Source organism: Aulonocara sp. 'chitande type north' Nkhata Bay, linkage group LG14, assembly GCF_057382095.1.
Source record: "Aulonocara sp. 'chitande type north' Nkhata Bay isolate Kocher_YH1m ecotype deep benthic linkage group LG14, A_spYH_male_GT1.1, whole genome shotgun sequence".
Classification (NCBI taxonomy): Eukaryota; Metazoa; Chordata; class Actinopteri; order Cichliformes; family Cichlidae; genus Aulonocara; species Aulonocara sp. 'chitande type north' Nkhata Bay.
This window is the reverse complement of record NC_141357.1, coordinates 31,922,279-31,947,547: the sequence shown is the minus strand read 5'-3', so window position 1 is coordinate 31,947,547 and position 25,269 is coordinate 31,922,279. Positions and strand designations below refer to the sequence as shown.

Sequence of the window (25,269 nt, the reverse complement as noted above, 5' to 3'; positions counted from 1 at the left end):
AAGTCTATAGTTTGTAGGTACAAAGTGCTATGCTGTGATATTTACTTGCCTTTATGCTGCCATACAGATTCATCACTCCATGAGACCTAATCATACTGATTTTCAGTTCAGGTGTTGTGTAATTTGGCATTGCTCAACCTTTTCTCCATTTTCCCTCCTTAAGCATGTGCTCTTGACAGCCACCCTTCCATTCACACCATTTCTGATGAGCCTTCAGCCAACATTAGATGCTCCTTTGTTAGGCAAATGTGTTAACCACTACACTATAGAACCATTTTATTTTTAAAAAAAATCCACAGTATCTTCAAGGCAGCTAGTGGCAGGCAGTTTTTCAGATACTGAAGTGATTAAACTGAGCAGTAGACAAGGTCCTCCGTCCTTCAACCGAAGTGTCAGATGCATCTCTCAGTTTCTGCCTTTGCTGGATTTTTTTCCTGTTTCAGATACTATTTATCTGCTGTAGATATTTTTTTAGGCCTGCCACTTCTTCTTTTGTTCTCCACTTATCCAGGAGACACTTGGGTAATAGCTCTTTGTGAATCACCATAAAAAAATACATTTTTATGCCTGTCAAACTGTGTTATCTTTGGCATTTTTCATAAATTCAGCTAAAGAATCTGGAGCAAACTAAACGATTCCTAGCCATAAAGTGCCTAAAGATGCAATTTAAAATTGGTTCTTTGCTATGTTGTCATTATGTATAGACACAGCAGTGATTCACCCCTTAAGTTAGGTGCCTTTTCTGTACTTCTATGATTTGTAGGTTTCTTAACAAACCAACATTCCTCTGCAAACACTCAGGTACATTGAATGGACTATAAAATGAGTGAAAAAGCAGCCAATGCCCACAGAGATCTTTGAAAGACCCTCAAAAAGCCTGGAGGACTATCACTTAAGGAGGTAAAATATAAAGAAATGAGGCTTGCTCGAGAAAGAGAACTATGATTAGAAGATACATTGCCAGTAACAAAATTTGTTTGGGGAATGTGGATGCTCCCAAATCATTTCTGGAAAATTACAATTACATGGAATTTTTGGAGACGTGACTTCTACCTGCTTTACAGACAGAACTTCTGTTATGATGTTTCAACTTACCTGCTTTAAGTACTGTAGTATTATAGTGAGTGATGTAGGAAAGACTCAGAAACTTTACTTTTCCCTTGTCTGCAGTCTAGCTCTAAGTGTCCTTATATCCCTCCCCTTTGTTCCTTTGCCAGCTATGTGCTCCATGCAATATAGTAACCTGCTGCCCTGAACCTAGCTCCTTCACATTTATCCCTCTCTGCGCTTTACTCAGACAGGGATAAAAAGCAGCACTTCATGGAACCACTGTTGATTGGGAAATTAGTACTTCTGATTTTTCTTTCTTTTTTCTGAGAGAGTCTAAAAGTAGGCCCAGTTAGAGCCATAATCTGGCAAAATACTGCTTCACTGCTGCAAACCAATTAAACACAAATTTATCTGTTTTTTTGCAGTAACCTCAAAGCGTACCTGTCATGTTTACATTTAAGCATGCGTAAAGGAAATATGTTAATCATCATCTGCAACTCTCGTCTGCTCGTATATTCCCCCTTCAAAGGCAGTTGGAACCTATTACCTTTGTGAAAGGATAGCTCTTGATTATATGACTTGGCAACTGGCAAATAGCATGATATTTTTTGGGGGGGAGAAATTGGTGTGATTAAGATGGTTACTGACTTTGACAGTTATATCGTGTATTACTGGGATACCCAGTATAGCAGATGTTCTTTATGTGGACAGAGACAGCATATCTGGATATAGTTCATGTTTAAGTCATGCAGTAATGCTGAATGTTATGTGAATTTCAAATGCATATAAAGTATATAAAGCTGTTGTGCGTAATTATAAAACTATTTGATATTGTTGGTGCCAGTACATTGATGCTGAGGTATAACAATAATTAGGAGTTGATGTAAAACATTATTCCCAAGGAGTTGTATCTAAAGTCATTCCTACTACAATGCAATTTGTGCGGCTGTCAAAGGAATCTACTTCCAGCCCATTTTTTCTTTGCTTTTTACAGCAAAAGCAGTGAGGTTTGAACATGTGGTTCTGGGTATTAATCCTTCAGCTCCACTTACAGACTTTTGTCTTACACTTTCTTCAAGCCACTATTTAGCTTTTTTCCTACATCAGCACTGGTGTCTTGGAGGCTGTTGGTGTTTCTTGGCTCATTACTCCTGCAAGGGCAGTTGGAACCAATTACTACAGTGAAAGGACAGTTTTATTTCTTTGAATTCAATGTGGATATTAATGCTGGCCAGAGGGTGACTCTTGATATATTTGATTACCACTTATCTTTACTGTTGAATCAGCACTAAGACAAATATTTGTACTGATGAAATATCAGTTTATAAGCTGTTATTAACTTTACACAAGTTCCCAAAATGCTTAAAATACACAGGACAACAACTCCTCTGTTAAAACAAATCGTTTAACCAGTCCTGGCGTTGCTGCAGCTTTACAGTATGGTACCCTGATTGCAGTGTATTAGGGATACCATGTTTCTGCCCTGCTTTGTCATATTCAGACCTTCTCTGTGTACATATGTGGAACACAATGGGGCAATATGGATGATACTCTGAGATACTTGATATATTTCATTGCCTTTATCACACTTACACAAAAACAGCTAGACGTCACAGGCCACAGTTTGGCAGTATTTAATGTCACAATTTTATAGACCTTACACATGTCTTAAACTATGCTGTGAATGTTTCAGCTTTTTGTCTCATGAGTAATCACTGAAATCTTTCACATATGGTTGGTCCTAATCCAGACGGTACAGGCTGTGCTACAAATGTTTAGAGTTTTGATATATTTGTCAACAGTGAGCGGGCTTCTTCCTTCCACTGCCCGGGTGTGGTCTTTGCCTGGCTCTTTGGTGTGGTGGGGGACATGTCACAAAGTCCCTGACCTGCCCATCTGCTACTTAAGCGGCTATTGAGAGAGGCCTTTAGGAGGTCTCCACCTCGTTTTCCTCCTCTCTGCTCTCTTCAGAAGTGATGCCAGGACAATAGAGGCAGAGCAGTGTGCAGGGCTTCGCACCAGCTGTGAAAGCTCAAAGCATTTCTCAGTCCAGATTTCTACAGCTCACCCACTCGTTTTACTTCTTTGAGCCTACTCTTTCCTCTTTGCCTCTGCTGTCTTTAATGATCTTGTCACTTTATCAATCTATCACATTACCCTGCTGATTGCTCCTGTGTGAGTCCTGCTATTAAGAGCTTAACTTGTCATGCCTGTACAGCTGTCATTGAATATTATTTTTGAATGAAATTCACCATGTTGTGGTGAAAAATGCATGTGATTGGGTCTAATATTGTTCTAAATCTCACTGGGTTGTCAGAAACTGCGGCGTCACTGCTCTGAAAGTTCCACATCATAAATATGCCTGCTGAAATCTATGTAGTGGGTGGAGTACTAATTTCCCTTACCTTTTATAAATCTTCATCATTCACTAAACAAGGTCCCCTTTATTCTAAACCTAAGGATGAAAACTTTTTCCTTTTTAACATCCACACAATATTTCTTTAAGCCCACGCCAACTGTCTGGCCAACATATGTAAGTAAAAGCACTACTCCAGAAAGATAAAAGAAAGCTCAGTCATAAATATGAGCTTAAGAGATTTAGAAATGTCATCCAGTATTTTCTAAAACTGTTGCTGTATTTTGTTTAATTTGGGCCCCTTCTGGTTTTGCTGCATACTAATCTGTGTTTTGTATGTTTGCAATGAGAATACAAAAAAATATTTGGAGTTTGATGTCATCGGAGTTCAGAATTAACTTGATCTTGCTGTCTTGCTCTGCAAGCATCACGAGACTGTGATGAGCAGTCGCTTTATTCCCAATGTTTGTACGTTTGTGTCTTTGCTTACGCATCTAAGGTACACTCACAGGACTTGTGCATGCAGAGTTTGATTGATGTGTGTGATGATTTCCCAGTTGGCAAACATTTACATGTGCACTCCGTCATTTGTGGCCTGTTTGGATTGGCAGAGTTGCGGTCCTGATTGGCTGGTTTTGCTGAGGAATACGTGAGATGGATTTGTTTGACTGGGCACTCTAAAATACGGGGTGCGTGAATAAAAACTACATTGCCTTCAGTTCACCCCTTGTTGGCTTCAGCGGGCCCAGCTTTGCATCATTCACTTACTCACTGGTTTTTGCACTAGTTCTTTCCACGGTGTGGTTTTTATGCACGGCTGCACAATGAAGGTCTAGCGGGGAGCACTAGCTATGGACAAATAAGGTCACACATACATATGTTTGCATTAACCTCATACATTTATGATCAAGAACTGAAAAGCCACATTCAATGATTAGAAAAGGCATTTTGGGAAATTTCACATCCAAAAATAGAAATCACCCAAATCCTGGCCTTCTGAAAAGAAAATAAAGGCCAGGCTCTTTCCCAGACCACAGTATTAGGATATTAGACGGCCCAGAAAACAATAGAGCAGGAAAAAGCCTCAAGATCATTATTTCATTTGGACATGTTATATATAAATATACAAAATCCTGTTCTCTCCTGTGAGTTCTGTTCTCTTGACTGGACAGTCAGTCAGTCAGTCAGTCAGAAAGTCTCCTCTGGAAGTCTCCTGGAATCTGATGGGAGAACCACAAAGTTCCCCAGTTATCTTTGGATTTGTCCAGCTTGTTTTACTAAGGACTCAGCCAAACGTTGCCTTTCCCCTGCTGATAAGACAGCTCCCATCATTCCTCACTCACATACATGAAGTGTAGGGAGAATACTGCTGGCTGCTGGTGATGATCTAAGCTTACTCTTGCTTTTGAACTTTAATCCAATAAAAATAAAGTTTGTGTAATACCTATACACTCCAGAGGAGAGAGTACAAAGTCACTGGGAAACTGAAACAGAGGCACCTGATATTAGTGATGGATACAGCATAGTGGAGACTGGTATTTTTCTATGCTGCATTGGGTGGAGAATTCCTATTTATATCGAGCAGATGTTAAATGACTTGTCTGGTTACCAGTTTTAAAATTTACAATATGTATATGTGGTTGAGGTTAAGCCTTAATGTGCTTTCTGGAAGTTATATATAGTATAAAAGGTTAGAATAGAATGGTAATTAAACCAAGAATGCATGAAAGGGACATAAACAAGTATGAATAATGCATGACTCCTCGCTGTGACACCAGTGCAGAACTGTAACATTATGCAACGTCCCAAAAGAAAAGGCTTTTACTTATTACTTTTTTGAATCTAATTTTGTCTGATGTTTTCTGGCTTATTCATCTTAATCTACTTTTATTTTTAGTTTGTAATCAGGGACTTTGAGCAGCACACTGGCTCATTTTCATTACTGACACTGGGATTGCCCAATCAAATGTCTTAATGTGACCGTCCCCTCCCCCACCACTGCTGTGCGCTCATGCAACAAACAACTGTAAAAACGGTAAAATACTGTAAGTAGGGGTTTCAATTACCCAGTTTATTGTGCCACGCTTATTTTTTACAATTTGCTGGTATTTTTTTTTAACTCAAAAAACAGCCTCATTTCATTGTGAACTGCTGTTTAGCCTGAATAGACTAAAAAAGCTCCTGTTGCCACCTTACTGAAAGCATTTTTTTCTTGTCTTTTCTTTCTTTTTCATACACTGTATGTAGGTGTACTTTTAAAAAGTTTTTATAGAAGGTTTTGCCCAAAATGGGAAAAAAAATCATAGCTTCTACAATCAGTAAAGGTTTTTGAAGGTTCAGTCACAAGAGAGGAAATGTGTTCTTGCAGATCTGCTGGGAAATGCTTGTTGCATATCTGCTATCTTTTTCTTTAACAACATTCAGGTATTCACACCAAGGTGCTCCTTCAGTTTCCCCCCAGCTGACACTCATCACACAAATATGAGTAAACCAAACACATAAATCTTTGGGGTTGTTATAAATAACTTGTCCCCCCCTGCTAAATGATAAAAAGTAAGCAACAGCTTTTGCACATTAAAAGAGTAGCTTTTCTCGTATTGCTCTTGGTTTCCCCTTTCCTCGTGTGGTTTATTATTCTTCTTCTCTTTGGCTTGCATCTCTGCCAGCCTTACGACTCTCTCACTCCAACACCCCACTCACCCTCTGTTAGGAGTTACAGTCAAGAGGGCTCTCTGCTGAGTCCCCCGTCTGCCATCTGCTCAGGAAAGAGATGAAGGCTAAATTATTGCAGACAAACCTTCATCACCTCAAGTGAATGATTTCCATCCATTCACAGCCATACAAGTAACATCTTTTTTAAAAGTCAGGATTTGATAATAACCATGGCTTGCCTTATTTTTCTTGGCGATATTTCTGATGAGTGCTCCCTCTTTCACAGATGAGGTTCCCTGCTGCTACACGTTGGAGCACCAGACCATGAGCTCAATTTTATTCCAATTAGTGTTTTTGCTAAAAGGATTCATTTATAAAACATGGAAGGAAGAAGAATTCTAATCAACTTGTGAGGTTTAACCCTACTCTAATCTGCGATCTAGCACCAACACTTGCAAACAATTATGCTGCTCGTACCCAGGGGTTGATCTGATTGGTGTGTTTGCCTTGTGCTGTCTTGGGAGATCCAACAGTAATTGAGCTGGCTTCTTGGCTGATGGCTTGGGAGCTGCTTTTATAGCTCCAGTGGTTCTATCCTTCTCTAAATGTGCAGCATTATTAAGACCAGACTGCAACCAGGACATCACATCAGGTTGTAATGCGTTGCACTAAAATATAATGTGTGGTATCCCACCATTGCCCAGCCGCTCTTGTCACTGTCCTTTGCAGACACACACTACTCTAGAAGCAGGCAGTTTCTCCCACTGGCAGGCCTCCCAGAGCCTGTAGAAGTCATCCTCCTTCCCCCCCCCCCCCCCCTTCATTCCCTCAGAGCTCTTTCTGCCAGAGGGCCTGTTTGGCTCATGTTCTGGCTCGGATAAACAATAAAGAACGGATCCAAAGATGCTTTCAAAGGCACCTGGTATGGTGCTCCTGTTTCAGTTTGTGGACTGTCCTGACTCTTACAACTAATAGAAATTAGTTTTGATCTAATGAGGATTTAGAGTAACGTAATTGAATATGGAAAGTGCTGAGTTTATCCAGTGAGATATTCCCCTTCCAACTTAATAAATTTTAATTGTAATGTGCAATGTTGGACTGTTTAACCCATAGCATGTTTTCCTCTCTGTAGGTGACTGCGGCAGATGCAGACAGTGGCTCCTATGGCTTGATTACCTATTCTCTTGGCTCTGGCATTAACAGCGCTGTTCCCTCTAAATTCACCATTGGCAAGGAGACTGGCCAGATCTGCACTACTGCTGCACTAGACAGAGATCAAGGACCAGCCAGCTTCGACTTTACTGTTACTGCAGTAGATGGGGTAAGCCACCGCCCTTTGAAATCATGAATCCACAGAGCTGCAGTATAATCCCATAAACACAGCAGCCATGCTTTTCTTATAGACAGGAGAGCAGAGATGTGGCCAACTGTGCAGGGAAAAAAATGAGTTTTTGAGTTGTCCCCCTCCCAAGTTTGAATAGTTCTCCTTGGTAGGTAGACTTAAGTTAGTACAGCATCCTGTGCACTGACTGCCAAAAAATACTTAAAGAAGAAAAAGTTAAAAATGAAAGAAAATTACTGCGGGCATGTTAAAGCAATCAGAAGGAAAATACCTCAACTGTCAGGCAGTAATATTTTAACAAGTTGGACTGCCGCCTTCCTCGTTTTTGCCACCTGGTCCAAATGAAAAGCCTGCACTGTATTTCTGCAAATGAAAAGGCTATGAAACAGACTTGGGTTGCAGCAAGCCCTCTCACCCTCCACGGGTCATGACATATTGCTCTTTCCCAAGGGAAACTATCAATCTGTGTCCCTACGCGAACCTCCTGGGACTATATTTTAGAGGCTACGCCATACATCGAAATCTTAACTGGGTTTACTGCTGGTTTTTACTTCCACCATTAATGTGGTCTATGTGCGCTGTTAATGTGGCCTAAATCCTGCTTTCAGGTATGTTTTTACTGTTCATGATTTAATATGTGAAGGTATAACAAAAGAGCTTTTTGTTTCCTCTGCAGGGTGGACTGAGCTCAGTGGCCTATGTCAGGGTAGATCTGGTGGACATTAATGATAACAGACCCGCTTTCTACCCTCTCAGTTATGCTGTTAGTTTGAGCACACAGAGTGCCCCTGGGACATCTGTTGTCAGAGTGACAGCCTATGACCCAGACTCAGGCAAGAATGGGCGAATTACATACAAAACAGTGCCTGGAGGGGCTTCTCCATACTTTACTCTCAACAAAGACACAGGTCAGTGTAAATATTGTTCCCCATTCCTGCTCTGGACTTTTATAATGATTTACAGAAATAATTCAAACAATTTATGATATTGTGTGATGTCAAAATTGCCTGTTAATGTATTATCTTTGAATCCTTTTATAGGTGTGATCTCACTGTCTCGATCTGTCTATGGGAAGGCCAACTCTGTCGTTCCAATGGTTATCTCTGCTCAGGATGGTGGTGGTCTTGTTGCCTTAGTGAATGCCAGAGTTAACATTAGTGTGGTGGCAGGTTTAGTGGCTCCGCCCGTGTTTGAAAAGACTCAGTATTACTTCACCGTGTCAGAGGACGTCCTGCGCGGGACTGTTGTGGGAATCGTCCAGGCCAGCAGTAAAACAGGTGCGGACTACAGACACCTTAATCTGACACTTCTTCTGTAAACCCCCCCCCCAAAAATGTTATAATTCAGTGACCTGTCTTTGTAATTTTACATCTTTCAGGCATCTCTAGAGATATTTCCTATACCATCAGCTCCGGAGACCCTGCAGGCTACTTCACAGTTGATCCTGACACCGGGGCCCTAAGGACCAGTCTTCCCCTGGATCATGAAGCCCAATCAGCTCTTGATTTGGAGGTGCAGGCCCGCAGCGGCAACCCTCCTGCCTTTGGCCAGACCCGTGTCCACATTACCATTGCAGATGTCAACGACAACCCACCTGTTTTCCTGCCCTCATCCTCAGAGTCCCTGCTGCTGCCAGAGCATACAGAAATGGGCACAGTAGTTTATCGTGTCCAAGCTGAGGACAGAGACTCAGCAGTCAATGGACAACTCACCTTTGACCTTTCTTCTTCAAATGGACTCCAGAGGATTTTTAGCATAGAGCGCAGCAGTGGAGAGATTCGATTGGTAGGGAGCCTCTCTTATGAGAATACCCCCCGTTATGACCTCCAGGTTATCGCCAAGGATAGTGGAGTACCCCAGCTAAGTGCCACCTTCATGCTTGTGGTTCATGTCCAGGCAGAGAACGACCAGGGTCCTGTGTTTGACACCCTCACATACCGCGTTGAATTAAAAGAAGGAACTCCAATAAGCACACGCTTTCTGCAAGTCAGAGCTTTGAACAGAGAAACACCAACCTCTGGCCACGTTGCTCCCCTGGCATATCATTTACGTCCAGATGGAGATGCTGCAGGTTTTGGCATTGCTGCAGACAGCGGCTGGCTGTTTGTGAAGAGTGCCCTGGACAGGGAAGTCAAGGACATGTACCTCCTGACAGTGTTAGCCAGTACAGGCCATGGACAGTTAAAGAAGACAGGCAGTGCCACAGTGCGGATATCGGTGACTGATGAGAATGATAACTCTCCTCGGCTTACGCAGGAAAGGGTCTTCATGGCTGTGAGAGAGAACCTGCCTCCGGGAACAGGCTTTGGTCACGTGTTGGCCACAGATCGCGACAGCGGCCCCAACGGACGCCTCGCTTACCGCTTTCTGCATCCTGACCGTCACTTTCAGATTAACACCCACACAGGTTAACTGAAAATTTTATCCACTGAGATTAGTCAGTTAGACTTAAGTGTTAAAATGTGGCTTGATTAGTTTAATTTTAATAAGCAACCATATAAATATGCATATTTATACAAAAAAGGTAATGAAGGCATAAAAATTTGATTTGCCTAAAGAACAGAACAGGCATGCAAAAACATTAGTTCACCAGTGACAGAGGAGATAAGATGAGAAAGGAAGCTGATATTATTTGTTTAATTGATCTCCAAGGCTTTGCAGAAGATCAGCCTTTGAAGATATTGGCACATGCTTGACTGGAAATTTTTAATTGATCAGCTTAATTATGTCCATTTTATCTGTCTGTAAAATTGTGTTATGGTCAAACTAAGCTCAAATAACCAAAAAAATAAATTTTTCCTGAATGAAAAGCATGTGGAAAAACACAATTTAGTCAAGTCAGAGAGACATCTCTAAAAGATGAGAGACTGAGGTTGCCCCTCTGCCACTGTCATAAATTAGTTAGATCACGGTGACAGCAGCACTAAGCATCCTGCTGAGTTCTAATTGGCCTGCTGAGCCTGCTAGTCTGTAGGTGGAGACTCGGGCTCTGATTTGTGATCAGCTTCTAGCAGAGTTGTGAGTCTCTAGAGCATCTTCCAACCTCTCAGAAATCTTCTGTTTGTGTGTATGAACGTGTATCCGACTGTGTACGAACAGATCTGCACACTGTTCATGTCTATTACTTATGTGTCACTGATCAAAGCCGGCTGGCTCTTAAGACTCATCATTATTCCAGTGGACTTGTGCCTGTGCATAAAATCTCTCTCATTTATCTACTTGTGTCCCCAGGTGAGATCAGCACAAGGATGACTCTGGACAGAGAGCAGCAGTCTACTTACCAGCTCTTGGTGGTGGCACAAGACGGAGGTTCACCCCCTCGTAGCGCCACAGGCACCGCTTTCATCACTGTACTGGACGAAAATGACAACGACCCTGTTTTCATCCACAGTCAGTCAGGGAAAAACATCATAATTCAGGTAATGTCGAAAGAGCACAAATGTTGTTTGGCAGAAAATAAATTGCTATCATAGAGTGCTGAAAATCTGGTTTAACCCTTAGGTGATGGAAGGTCAGCCTTCTGGGGTTGTACTGGGTACACTGCAAGCCAAAGACCCTGATGAAGGGGAGAATGGCACAATATTCTATTCTTTGTCAGGTACTTTATAGAGACGTTTAAAGAAATATATCTTCCTCCAGTCTTTATTAATTTTTTCATGCTTTTCTTCTTTTTTTGTATATTGTTGAAAGCGGATTCAATTTAATGTTTGTGTTTGTGTGTTCAGGCTTCCTATGCACTTCTCATCTCAAGTTCGGGTATGCTCTGTTTCTTCTAGGTCCCAGAGCTGAGCGCTTCTCTTTGAACACAAACACTGGCGAGTTGCGTTCGTCATCCCCTCTCAGCCACTCGGAACGGGCTGAGTACACTCTGACGGTGACAGCCACCGACAGAGGACTGCCCCCTCGCAGCACCTCCTGCTCCCTCACCATTCAGGTTAGACTGTGTTTTGGAACCACTGCGAGCACAAACACCCACTATATTCACCTATTTGATATCAAAGAATAGACTCGGGGCAGCGACGATCTGCATCCCTGGGCCCCTCGCACTAGTTGCAGACATATCAGCCTCACTTCTGACAAGGTCCCCTCCCATCCCCTCCCCTTTTCTTCCCCTGTGAATTTTCAAAAGGGAAATTTCTATCTGAAATGGAAAAGTGGATCTGAATCAAATACTCCCAGCTGGCTCGTGATGAGGGCCAGCTGTAGACGTCTATGATCAAGGTCATACTCAATGACTTCAACACTTTTTTAATACAGTAGCCCTTTTTGCAAGGAGCAGCAAGGCTATACACTCAACATAAAACACAGCATTAAAGGTAATTCGTGTTAATATTTAATATAGAACAGAAAAAAACACAATGGAAGAACTCTGGAAGGAAGATTTATAGGTTCCAGGAAAATTGAGCTCCTATATAAACAGCTCCAGTCAGCGCCAGCGCAATTTTTCCTCTTTTCCAATAACAAAAAATGGAAGTCATAATTGTTAGTTAATTGGATTAAACAGTGCAGTGTTGTTCTTGCCTTGTGACGTATTTGTGTAATTTCCTTTAATCATCTTTTCTGAATGATTATTTAATTCCGTCGATGATAGGATAGGCCTATTCCAATTTATTTTTGGAACACTTCTTTTCCATCTAATGTGGAACCAATTTACAGCTTGTCAGCAAGCACAGCATATTTTTTTGAGTGCCTACTTAGTGTGGGAATTGTGCTGTTGGATACACTGCTGAGTATCCAGACTGGCCAATCAGGTTACAAAACACGGTCAGTAATTTCGATTAAAATTTCATCAATAAAGCCAATCCGTGCTCATTTACCTTTCACAGCTGCTTTAATTTTCACACTACATGCATGTATCAAAGGGAAAAAACATGTTTTATTTAAACAATGTTTCAGAAGAGAAATAATAAGGTTGTAGTCTTTGAAGACACTCGGAAAAGAAGTGTAAAACTATATGCAGTACCGCAGTATTCCTCAGTACTAAATTCAAGCCCTTATAACACTTCCTTTTCTGATTGCAGCACTTTTATCATCTATTATATTTCTTGGCATCCAAACAGATGTCAGATTAATCTTAGCAGTCATGTTATTGAAGTCTATAAAAACCTTTTGTAAGTGGTTTCATTTATTCCCCGTGAACACATTCAGTGTGGAGAGGACGTCTGTTTCCACTTTGCCTAAAATCCATAAAATATTTTCGTTCTGTATTGAAAATTGCAAACTTAAGTTGCCACTGGGCATTTGAGTGAAGCATTAGATCTGCTGCCATGTTGCTGCGCCGTTAAATATAAATGCAATGTGTTGCTTTACTGCAGGTTATCAGCATTAACAGACCTGCTACCAAGAAGAATTCACTCTCCATAACTTTCAATTCGGTGGAGGAGGCCAAGCCCGGGTCTGTTATTGGCTCGGTCCGTCTCCATGATAGAGGAACCTTAGAGGACGACAAGGTGACCTACACAGTGGTGGGGGGTACGGACCGAGATGGCACATTCGTTGTGGATCGTCTGACTGGGGACGTTTACTTGGCTCGCCCTCTTGACTATGAACGAGACTCGCGCTACAATCTGCAAATTGAAGTGGATGACTTCTCCGAGGCCCCTCCGAGCAGCACTCTTGTCCACCTGGACATCGACATAGAGGACAGTAATGACCACACTCCTCAGTTCCCAGAGGACCCCATCACAATTGTCATCTCTGAGAGCATGGATCCTGGCTCCTCTGTCTATACTTTCCAGGCCACAGATAAGGATGGCAGTGGGTCCAACAGCAAACTGGTGTATTCCATACTACAACAGTGGCCAAATACCCCAGGTCTATTAACCCTCGACCCATCAACTGGGGTTCTCTCCTTGGGCCAGAAGCTGGACTATGAGGTCACTCCAAACCTCATCCTGGTTGTAAAAGCAACAGATTCTGCTCCTGATGTCAGCCAGAGGCGCTGGGGTTCTGTCACGGCAAGGCTGTATGTGACCGATGAGAATGACAATCCACCAGTGTTCATATCGCCAACAGCTGTCAGTGTGATGGAGGATCAGCCAGTGGGCTTTGTAGTGCTGTATGTCATGGCCAGAGATGCAGACCAAGGGGAGAATGGTAGAGTGACCTACAGAATTCAATCAGGCAACACTGCAGGGACATTCAGTCTCAACCCTAGTACGGGTAAGTGCAGCCCGAAGCCAGGCTTTATTCTCCGTGTGCTTCATTCAAATTAGCTATGCTGTTTTTCATGCATAGCTAATTTACATCCTTTAGATCGGTTTTCTTGTCACAATCCTCAACAGAAAGGGCTTTTAACACCCAAAGGTCATTGTATACATGCAAATTCATTTTGATTTCACCTTGCAATTGCACAAAAACAGGAAAGGTCTTGACATACACGCTGTATTCACTACTTATTAGGGCTGTACTGTCGTATATTTGACATTAATCACTTTGTTGATGGGTGTGCAACTGAAGTTAAGGTGTAGAAAAATAAATGAACAGAACATTTTCTTGCTACTTTTTTGCGCTCAGTGACCAGTGATATGTCAGGATCACAGGGCTCCTGCCCTAAGGTGCCACTGCTGTCTCGCCATTATCTTTTTCAAAAATACCCCGAAAGGGAAAGCTGATTTTTTTTATATCTTCATAAGTTAGCTCTGGCGATGACTGTGAACTTTGCTTTCCACCCAGTGTTATCTGGGATAGCTACTGATCACAACTATGAGTTGTTATGATTAGAAGAATAGTCTACTTAAAAAATATTTAATTTAAGTGCAAATACAAACAGTTTGAAGATTATAATGAGTAAGATTTCAAATCTCTTATGCTGTTTACTTGTTTTCCTCATCTTTCTGCTTCTTTTTTCTACTTATCATTATACTAAAACTTTTGGCTTCAGTTTCTCAGGTCTCTCTTTGTATTCTCTGCCCTGCTAGGCTGTAGAACTAGAACTAAAGCACTACTGTGTCATGCAAATCTTTTGCTGAAGATGAAATATTTTCATCTTCAGCAAAAGACAAGCAAATCTGCATCAGAATCTCCTTCTAAATTTCACTTTGCATTGCATATATACTCACTACTCTACACGACTCCACACAAAATTCACCTAACCTTACTTTCTATAAACACACACAAACTGTTTTAATAATCTGCTTACTTCTAAGGTCAGCCCAATTCTTGCTTCACCTTTCATGACTTATTTCTCTCAGTTGGAGGCCAGACAGGCCAGCTTGCCAAATATTAAACGCACACATACACACACACAAGAATGTGCAAGTACACGTGCATACGCGCGCACACACAACAACCCATCATCTGTTATTGTGGATCTATTCCCATGAAAGACCAAAGAACCTCCTGCTCAGGCTTCTGGGAACCATTAGAGGAGGGATCAGTTACGCGTGTTTATGTGTACGCACGTGTGTATGTGTGTGCGTAGGCATGCACATATGTGTTTGTGTGCTTGCATTAGAGTATGTCACTTAGTCAGCGCTGACCTTGGGCCATTTGGTCCTGTGGGCTTTGTTGTGGTGTTTGAGACACGTGTCAACATTTGCTCCGCCCTCGCCTTCAAGTCGCCAACCAGGATGCCTCCTGGAGCAGTTTGGGGATGGAAACATTCAGCGTCTGTCATGCATGTCACTTCTGCTTCAGCCCAGTATGTGCACTCATCTTGAAGTGCTTTTCATGCACACTAGTTATTTGTTAGAATAGTGACAAGTTAATCCTTTGTGCACCTGGTTTGCTCCCGTTTTGGGGTCAGTGACCAAAGGTCTACGACAACTCTGCACAATCTGTTTTCATTACCTTGGCGTCACAGCTAACCACAATAGAGAGAACTATCAGGCGATTGTTATAAATCTGTAAAGTCACAGTGTGAGACACATTCTCATCACTCAGTGTCAGAATGGAGGTCATTAATTTTCCTTTCAAGAGAAGTAGGGAGAGTTTACTGGTGATATGGGGGACTGCTTCTCTGCAAAAGACAACACCATTCAGGGATTAACCCATCAAATTTTGATAAATGGCTTTGCCATATCAAATAAGAGAGATGTGTTTGTTGTCTGAGCAACCTCCGCTCGCACATGCACTGCAGTCCACAGCGTTGGCGCCACCAACCCCCACACATGCTTACAAAACATCCAAAATAAAAACTCTCCCCAGATCCCTCCATTTTTTTCCCCTTCCCATGTGTTATTGGTGACCAGGGATATAGTAGGATCACAGAGGAATCAAATTTAGGTGAAAAATTCCAGCCTGTAACTTATACCAGATTAAAAGCTTAGAGGCAAGTTATCTCAATCCTAGAAAGGCACAAAGTGAAAAACAAACACACACAAAAAAAGTTAAAAGGAAAACAGTCTTGGCCCTCTCTTTCTTTAACAGTTGCATTTGATTTTAAAGCATGAAATTGAAATTAAATCATTGCAAGTTCTACCCTCTTAGGGCAGGATAATGAAAAGGCTGGGGTGCCTCTAATTCCTACGGAGCACGGCAGGCCTGGCTGTTGCGTGTCTAGAGTGTGTGTTTACTGCTTCTTTCTCGATGGCTGTGGCATTCTCCAGTGGAAAATCTCGTAAACTGTGGCCAGACCGTTTGGGCTGTTACAGCAGTGGTGGTGGTAGCAGTCAGGTAGGCAGAGCTGTGTGTGTGTGGAGGAGATTAGCACTGATTTGGCCCTCACACGGCAAGTTTTCACACTTGATTTTTAAATAACTTGACTACAAACACAATCATGGCAAGCAGTGTTTTTTATTGCCTTTGATGACATGCTTTCATACCGTAATTGTCTAACTGTCTCTTTTAACCAGGCTATAATAAAGTACCCACGTAGAGGAAATCTCTCCTCATATTTCACCCTTCATTCATCTCCCTACAGGCTCTCTGTCTATTTTCAAACCTCTGGACCGCGAGGAGCAGGACATCTTTAACCTCACAGTAATCGCTGAGGATCACGGGATACCCCAACACTCGTCCATCCAGCTGCTGTGTGTGCATGTGATCGATGTTAATGATGAGGCGCCCTGGTTTGAGCAGAGCCAGTATGAAGTAGAGATCTCGGAGAACCAACCTCCAGGAACCAGTGTGCTGACAGTGTCTGCCACTGATCTGGACCAAGGTCTGATTCATAATGTGCAGGGATTTGATCTGTCATATTATATTTGTGCTGCTTTTAATTCTTCTTAGCCATCATTTGCTGACTATGTGTTCACATTAGAGACATTAACAGTTCTTTTTATTTGCATAAGGACTACATGAGGGGGGGTTAGCATGCATTCTCCAAGAGTTAGTCAGAAGCACATAAAGTAGGAGGATTATAAACTTTCTCCTCAAAAGCAATTAGTGAAGTAAACAGGTGAGGTTGCCAGGCTGCTTTCTCGTAGCACGCGATCTGGCACACAGACGCCTGAGGGAGGGCTCTTGCTGCCAAATGCTTATACAGCAAGCCTCATGACAAACAAATAAGTTTACAAGCTATTAGAAGAGAATTTGAAACATGTTGTAAATGCATTTTTTTCATTATTATCTACAAGTTATAGGATGGAACTCTCTGACCTTCACCGACATTCTTTGATTTTTAATTTATTTTTAAAGGCCATTTTTAATAGAATGCTGTGACTATATTTGTTTCTCTGTAGGAAGCAATGGCCAGGTGACATATGACGGTATCTCACAGGAGGGTTTCAGCATCAACCCAGTATCAGGTGTGATTATGATTACTAAGTCTCTGGACAGGGAGCTTCAGGAATACTACACTGTCACAGGTACTGTCATCTGATTGTTCTGCAGCCTTACAAAAAATGCCAGATCTGATACATAATAAAAATAATATTTAAATTATGAATTACTACAACAAATTATAGTGTGCTTTTTTATTTTCTGGCAGTGTCTGCAAAAGATGGAGGCCTTCCACCGAACTATGCTAAAGCAACTGTGAGGATCAAGGTGACTGACGTTAATGACAACGCCCCTGTCTTTGGACGTCTTTACTACAGCATAGAGGTGCCTGAAAACCTGGAAGCACTACCTCTATTCACCCTTCGAGCCACTGATCAGGATGCGGGAGACAACGGCAGGATAAACTACAAAATTACAGGTGAGAACTGCTTTTGATTTAATGTTTTAAATGATCGGTACATAGTTTCAAATGTTTACAAGCCATTTGCTATCGCTCTACTTGCAGCTGGAGATTCATCTGGAGACTTCCGCTTGGATGGCCAGTCAGGTGTCCTGTCCACCTCACGGCCCCTTGACCGGGAGAAGAGGCCTGGGTACAGTTTAACAGTGATAGCTCAGGACCAGGGCCACCCAGCACTTAGCAGCACTGCCACTGTAGAAGTGATAGTCCTGGACATCAATGATCACAGCCCCCAGTTTCAGAGCAGCAGCTACACAGCAGAAATTTTGGAAGATGTTCCCATTGGGTCACTCGTCCTGGAGGTGAAAGCCATTGATTTGGACCATGGCCCTAATAGCCAAGTGCTGTACTTTCTGAGCCATGGCTCCCAGAGCATGTTCATGATAGACCAAAACACAGGTCGCATTATCACAGCATCCCCCCTCGATAGAGAGAGAACAGCTTCTTACACTTTTGAGGTGTGTGCCACCGATTCTTCCCCCGCAAACCCACGTAACTCCACTGCTCAGGTGACGATCTATATTCAGGATGTGAACGACAATGCTCCGTTCTTCATTCAGGACCCACTTATTGTGAATGTCTCCGCCAGTAGTGTCTCTAATCGTCGAGTTTTGGCCACTATGAGAGCAGAGGACAAAGACTTTGGAGCTAATGGCTCTGTTTTTTATCGTTTCGCCAACTCTGTCAGGGGGTTCACCATTAACTCACTGACAGGAGAAATCCAGGCCACAGAGAAGCTGCAGACCATGACCCAAAGCCAACGGACTTTGATAGTTCAGGCCATGGACCAAGGGAACCCAGCACAATCTTCCCTGGGAGTGGTTATCATTTACATAAAGGAGCAGAGCTACAGTGGGATTCGCTTCTCTCGCACAGCAAGAGATGTCAGCCTGCAAGAGAACGCTGCTAAAGGTTGAAGTGATTTAAAATCTTTAACATTGTAATTCAAAGAGTGTAAATATACATTTGAAATAAGAAGTATAAATGAAATGTATCAACATAGTGTGTTTTGCATCTTCTAGGCACAGTAGTAACACAGGCTCAGGCCCAGTACCCAGATGGCTCCAAAAATGGGATCACCTACAGTATATTCAGTGGCAATAAATTGCAGTCTTTTGGAATAAACACAATTACTGGTAAGTGTTGGCAGTACGACGGTTGGTAAGATGGCAGTAAACATTACAAGGTTATATTTTTGAAATGTAGAAAGTGAGTCATTGATACTTTTGTGATTTAGGTGAAATATGGGTCCAGAAATCTGAAGGACTGGACTTTGAGGAGACCCCAAAACTCCGCCTTGTGGTGAAAGCTGAGACAGCATCCTCTAGCTCCTACATGGCTGTCAACTTAATCCTTCAGGATGTAAATGACAACTTGCCACGCTTCCAACTCCAGAACTATGTAGCCTACATTAGGGAGGCGCAAGGCTACGATTTTCCCATTATCCAGGTGCAGTAGCTTTTCCCCCAAATGTTTATTATGCTTGGCTGCTGTTTAAATGTGAAGCTGTAGAATAAAAACTCTCAAGCATCAGAAAACTGGATAGTTTCAGTGCTGCAAAGGATTGACTTTTCAATTTCATGTGATCTCAGTGTCCCAGAAGAATTTACTGTATAATCGCTTGTGCCATGAAGCCAGAACCATATAGCCCATTTTTATTAACTATTGGCTTCCAAGTCCAATATTGCTCACTAGTTCGAGTTACACTAAAACAGCTGCTGCAAATGTTTCTATATTTACGTTTCCAAAATGGGGTGTTAATTCACTCAGGTGGCCGCAGACGACCGGGACCAGGGTCAAAATGGTCAGGTGACTTACTCTATCAGGTCATCATCCATGAGTGGCTTGTTTAAGATAGACCCACTGACTGGAAGCGTTACCACTGCAGCCATAATGGACAGGGAAATCTGGACCCAAACGAAGTGAGTCTTGCTTTTATTCTGTTTGTTTGTAACCACATGTTGGCATGAGTTTCCTGTCAGCTAATCCACATGCATATTTAGACTCTGTCACAGTTAGAATGTACACTTATTCTTGTCAACTTTTCCTTGTTTTTATAGTTTTGCTCATTTTATGTTCATATTTTGCTTTGAAAAATCCAAGGATTTAAAAACGAGTTGCACTGTTTCACCTGACTTTCATTTGGATTTTATATTGCTATGGCAAACTTGACTCAAATTTTGAAGTCCCACTCAGAAAATCCTTTCTGTTATAGAAAGAGAAAAGTAGATTTTGCATGTTTTTGCATCACAGCCTTTCAGTGTTATGAGAAAATCATGTATCCCTTGCAGATAATATTTTTAAACATATTGTTTTATTAATATTTAAAATGACTTTCAGGCGCTTTTGTGTATTGGAAAACACACACACAAAGAAAGAAAAACATCCAGACAAAAACAGGCTGTTCGATGTGGGCTTTGGGGACCAAGAATTGTGTAACAGGGTTCAGAAAGTTTAAAAGTTAAAAAGCTGACATTCATTTTGTCGCTCCAGGCTTGTTGTTACGGCAACAGACCGGGGAACCCCACGGCTCGCTGGCTCTGCCACCCTCACTGTGATCATCATTGACCTCAATGACAACAGTCCCATGATTCCCCTGCCTCAGAAGATTCGAGTGCCTGAGGGTAAGTCAGCTTCACAGTGGAAGTTAGCCCAGTGATCTTATCATAAAGCCTCACATCACACTCCCTGGCAGCTCGCTCAGCAGGGCTCAGTGAGAAAAGTCTGACCCTTTGATGAAACAAGCTATGGCCAAGTTCCTCCTCCGTTCATTTCCTGTCTATTAGTTCAAGGCTTTCCAGAACCGGATATTTCTTCATAAAGTTTTTTTTTTCTTTAAACCAAGACACTCTGTGTTTCATTTTAGCTGCACCTAAATATCTGCTCTTTGTCTTCACACATACAGATACTCTCATTGGCACAATAATCACCCAGGTAACGGGGAATGATGTGGACTCGGGGCCAGCCCTCTCCTACACGTTACACCTAGATGCAAGCAGCCAAGGCATGTTTGGAATTCATTGTTATGGAGGAGGAGTGTCGCTGACTGGACCACTAGACTACGAGGAAAGGACGTGGTACACTCTAACCGTTCGCACATCTGACTCTAAACATCAAAGCGAGGCCAACCTCACTGTGCTGGTGGATGATGTGAATGATAATTCTCCCACCTTTACCCAGGATTTGTATCAGGTACTGCATATTTCACTACATTTTAGATTATCGGAATATTTGTTAAAGTTTTCAATAATCTGTAATGGAGATAAATATATTTACATTTAATGTGTTTCTTATCAGGTGGCTGTATCAGAGCACCTCCCTGCAGGCAGCGCAGTCGTCACTGTAACAGCCACTGACCGTGACTCTGGGGACAATGGGAAAATTACTTACAGAGTCATGTCATCAACGAAAGGTGTCTTCTACATTGACCCAGTCAATGGTATGATTACTGTCTGCACTGCATTTATGGTTGTTTATAACTACACTCTAACCAGAGTTTAAGAGCCCCTTAATTATACTTCATTAAAAAAAATGCCATTCCCTAAAGCGCTCCTTGGATGCTCATTTGGGGTTTGGACATATTCGCAACGAGTATTGCAAAATATTTAATCATTTTCTTCATTATAAGTAATTGAAAACCAAATTGAATGTTATTTGCCTCAGATGTTTTGCTTGAGATAGCATCTAAAAATAAGTGCGTCATAAAAGAGGACTTTTTTTCTTTACACTAACTATACTTTCTCCTGTCCTCAAAACATTTCCATTTGCCTGAAATAATGTTCCCTCAAACAGTGTGTACCCAAATCTGCCACAGTGTTTACAAAATATAATTGTAATTTACTTTTTTAGTTAAGTCATTCATTACTGTGTAAGAGCTAACCAGCACTGATATGTAATATGATGGGTTGTGAAAGAAAGACCTAAAATTACGTTGGCCTTCTTATGATGGTACTCTCTGTTTCTTCGCAGGTACTCTATTTACTAAACAAAAGACTGAGTTTGACTTCGAGAATCCCTCCATTCTGGTGGTGATTGAGGCACGAGACCAGGGTACTCCATCCCTTTCAGCCATTGCCACTGTGCATGTTCAAGTGTCTGACATAAACGACAACGCCCCCATCTTCCATCAGTCAGAGTACAGAGCCACTGTGTCTGAAGACGGCCTTCCTGGATCAACTGTTCTGACATTAGAAGCTGTGGATGGAGACCTGTTACGGGATAACTGTGGTTTTGATTTTGCTATTGCCAGTGGCAACTCGGGTAATGCCTTCCAGATTGAGAGCAGCGTGCGCTTCTTGGAGGGGCGGGGCTTCCAGACAGTTGGGAGTCTAATCCTGGTAGAGAAGCTGGACTTTGAAGTGGTACCAAGTTATAACCTGACGGTTGTGGTGTCAGATCGTGGAATCCCTCAGCGTAGCTCCAGCGTTCCTATCATTATCAGTGTTACAGATGCCAATGACAACCCTCCAGTATTCAGCCGAACAGAGTACAGTGTGATTCTGAGTGAGGGTACGGCAGCAGGGACTGAGATCTTGCATTTATCCGCCACAGATCCAGATTCTGCTCCAAATAGTGAGGTCCAGTACTCTATAAGCTCAGGAGATGAGACAGATCTTTTCCATGTAGACCAGTGGACTGGAGCTTTGAGGCTGCAGAGACCTCTGAACAGCGAGACACAGTTGTCCCATTTGATTGTTGTCCAGGCCACTGATGGCCAAGGACACTTTGCTTTGGCCCCTGTCAGTATAGAAGTGAAGGACATCAATGATAACCGGCCTTTCTTTCCCCTCAATCTAGTAACTGCAAGCATCAGGGAAAACCAACCCCAGAACGCCTTAGTTACCATGCTGCATGCAATTGACCATGACAGAGGGGTTTTTGGACAGCTAAGGTACTACATGTTAGACTCCTTTAAAGAAGGAAAAGAGGGCTTCTTCATCAATCATACTTCAGGTGAAATACGGACCCGCTCTTCTTTTGACTTTGAGAAGATAAACTCATTCCAGTTTGTGGTCATGGCTGTGGATGCAGGCAACTATTCTGCTACTGTAACAGTGAAAGTTTATGTTACGGGGGAGGATGAATATGATCCTGTTTTCACCTCTTCAGAGTTCTTATTTGAAGTGCCTGAGGGAGCAAAGAAGGGTCAGGTCATTGGCAAAGTGCAAGCCAGAGATGAGGACGGGGGTGTGGATGGTGTTGTACTCTACTCCTTAGCAGACCACTCGCCTTATTTTGAAGTCAATAAATCAACTGGAGAGGTTTCTTTAAAAACGGATGGCTACAGTAGACACATGAGTCGCTCTAAAAGAGAGCTACGTCTAATGACACTGGATGTGAGCGCTCACAGCCCTCTGGAGACGTCTCGCATATCAGTGGCCAAAGTTACCTTAGATGTTACCCATACATCTTTTGGTCTCACCAGAGACGTGAACATGTTGCTCGTCAGTGTCATTGCAGTTTCACTTGGGATCATAGTCATACTGATAACAATTGCTGTGGCACTATTTTTTGTTAAGTTAAGACGTCGGAAGAAGGAGAAAAAGACACACGAACGAACACCAATGTCAGGGACCCTGCTGCACAAGTTTGAGGAAACAAAACTAGCAGCCAATGAAATGATTTACCATCAGGCGCTTCCTGGATATGCAACTGATCAAAGAGGAACTAGTGGGGGTCCGTACACCCGTGGCGGATCCCTAGATCCTTCTCACTCCAGTGGTCGAGGCTCTGCCGAGGCAGAGGCAGCAGAGGATGATGAGATCAGGATGATTAATGAATATCCCAGAGTGTCAAGCATCTCCTCGTCAATGCAGGAGCACATCTCTGCCCGAGGTCCAGACTCCGGAATCCAGCAGGATGCTGATCAGCTATCAGATGTGTCTTGTGAGCCTTCTATTGATTGGTTCAAAGGAAAGAAAGCGGGCAGCGTCAATAGTACTTTGTTAGCTGGCCAGGTGCCAATCTACAGGGACGAAGGGTGCGGGTATGTAGGCGTGGGACGAGGACTCAGCATCTCCCGCCCTAAAGACTACACTTTCCCTGAGGACGGAAAGCCCTCCGCAGATGGCTCCCTCACAGCCATTGTGGCCAGTGATGAGGAGCTGAGGGGCAGCTATAACTGGGACTACCTGCTAAACTGGTGTCCCCAGTTTCAACCTTTAGCTAATGTCTTTACTGAAATAGCACGTTTAAAAGATGAAACTGCGCCTCCTCATCCTCGCAGGTCATTTCATCACAAAGCAAAAGCAGAGTCAAGAATTGACCCTCCACCTCTCATAACCTCTGTGGCCCACCCTGGGGCCAAAACTGTGCATCCAAAGCCTGCCGTAGGTAGGACGTTCCCAAATCTGGCTTCCTTACGAAGATCGCCCATCAGCGCTGAGGGATCCATCTCGTCAATCGCGATGTCTCCAAGTTTCTCCCCGTCTCTCTCACCACTGGCAGCACGTTCGCCTGCAATTACACCCTTCAGTGTCTCACAGGGCCCCTCTGCCTCCGTGATCAGCACAACTGAACATAATTTGGAACACAGTGAAGAGGCAGAGCTGAGGATTTAAATTTTAAAGGGTGAACTGAGCTGAATCACTGCTGTTCTAATCTTGTTCTACTGTATGACCACAGAGGCTGCAACCTGAAATGAGGCAATGCTATTCTCTCTTCTGTTTTCTCAAGAGAAGTACACAATGTTATATCAAAAAGTCCAAATAGCTGAAGATGTGGTGCTTTTTCATGAAAAAAATACATCACTAGCAGGCCAAAAAAGGACTATGCCTTGTGTGTGTGTGTGCGTGCGCGTGTGCGTGTGTGTGTGTGTGCCTGCATTTGTGCATTAAATAAACATATGCTTTTGTTGATCAGTGTTAATTTGCACATTTTAATGGAGATTCATAAACGATGTCAATATTTTGTACAAAAGCATTGTCTATATTTTTATATATGTGTGGTTTCTGACTAAATCTGGCATTAACGTGTCAAAGGGGGTGCAAAAACCTCAGAATACATTTTTATATTTGTATATTTGCTGATGTACTGTATACTTGTTTGTACTGTACGTCTGTGGCGTATCTTGTAATTCTTAACTTTGTGGTTTTAAGTGAAGCTCACCATTAATTCTTCATGAAATAGGATTTTTTTAGGAGATAATTGTAAATATTTATAGAAGAAGAAACAACCTCGCTTGAACAAATGAAACATCAGTCAGAATAGAGTATTATGTGACTAGATTTTCTTACAATTCAGTGTTTGATCTTCCATCCAAGGTAACAATGAATGTGAAATGCTGAAAAGTTGTCTTAGTCCTTAACATGCACCCGATCACATTCTGCAAAATAGGACTTGACATCCAATGATCCTGTTTTTCAGGCACATGGCTTTAATTTCTCACAACAAGCCTTACTGCTTATCTTTTCTTTGCATTGTGACACGAAAAACGAATAAGGGAACACTGAGCAGCTACTTGGTAAATGTAAAATAGTTTGCCTTATCTGCAGCCTGATCTTTCCAGAGAATGTAAGCTGTTTGTTTATCTACATAACTAACGTTCCTCAGATAAATGTTAAAAACAAACACTCGAAATGTAAAAATTAGTGCTATCCTAACACTGAAATTTGCAGCAGTTTTATTTTTTGTCATTTTTAGTTCTGTCCAGATTTTTTCTTTTCCCTTTGGTGTAAATGTATTGACAAACTCACTTTGTGTTACTTGGACCATTTTTTCCCAACTCCTTTCAGCAGCAGTATACAC

At 42.3% G+C, this 25,269-nt stretch overlaps 1 protein-coding gene across 1 annotated transcript in view; it reads left to right on the top strand.

The window, feature by feature from the left end:
• The window catches only part of LOC147314975 (protocadherin-16-like), a 78,543-nt gene that overhangs the window by 51,193 nt on the left and 2,081 nt on the right, over positions 1-25,269 (top strand). Inside the window, exons 3-21 of the mRNA XM_086262101.1 lie at positions 7,191-7,379; positions 8,077-8,308; positions 8,441-8,677; positions 8,779-9,807; positions 10,632-10,819; positions 10,902-10,998; positions 11,177-11,334; positions 12,716-13,562; positions 16,264-16,503; positions 17,024-17,149; positions 17,272-17,481; positions 17,569-18,435; positions 18,546-18,659; positions 18,761-18,972; positions 19,294-19,445; positions 20,017-20,147; positions 20,429-20,715; positions 20,821-20,962; positions 21,493-25,269. The exon at positions 21,493-25,269 is cut by the window's right edge and continues 2,081 nt beyond it. Of these exons, the coding sequence (XP_086118227.1) occupies positions 7,191-7,379; positions 8,077-8,308; positions 8,441-8,677; positions 8,779-9,807; positions 10,632-10,819; positions 10,902-10,998; positions 11,177-11,334; positions 12,716-13,562; positions 16,264-16,503; positions 17,024-17,149; positions 17,272-17,481; positions 17,569-18,435; positions 18,546-18,659; positions 18,761-18,972; positions 19,294-19,445; positions 20,017-20,147; positions 20,429-20,715; positions 20,821-20,962; positions 21,493-24,083 (8,049 nt within the window). The 3' untranslated portion in view covers positions 24,084-25,269. The remainder of the gene's footprint in view (positions 1-7,190; positions 7,380-8,076; positions 8,309-8,440; positions 8,678-8,778; positions 9,808-10,631; positions 10,820-10,901; positions 10,999-11,176; positions 11,335-12,715; positions 13,563-16,263; positions 16,504-17,023; positions 17,150-17,271; positions 17,482-17,568; positions 18,436-18,545; positions 18,660-18,760; positions 18,973-19,293; positions 19,446-20,016; positions 20,148-20,428; positions 20,716-20,820; positions 20,963-21,492) is intronic.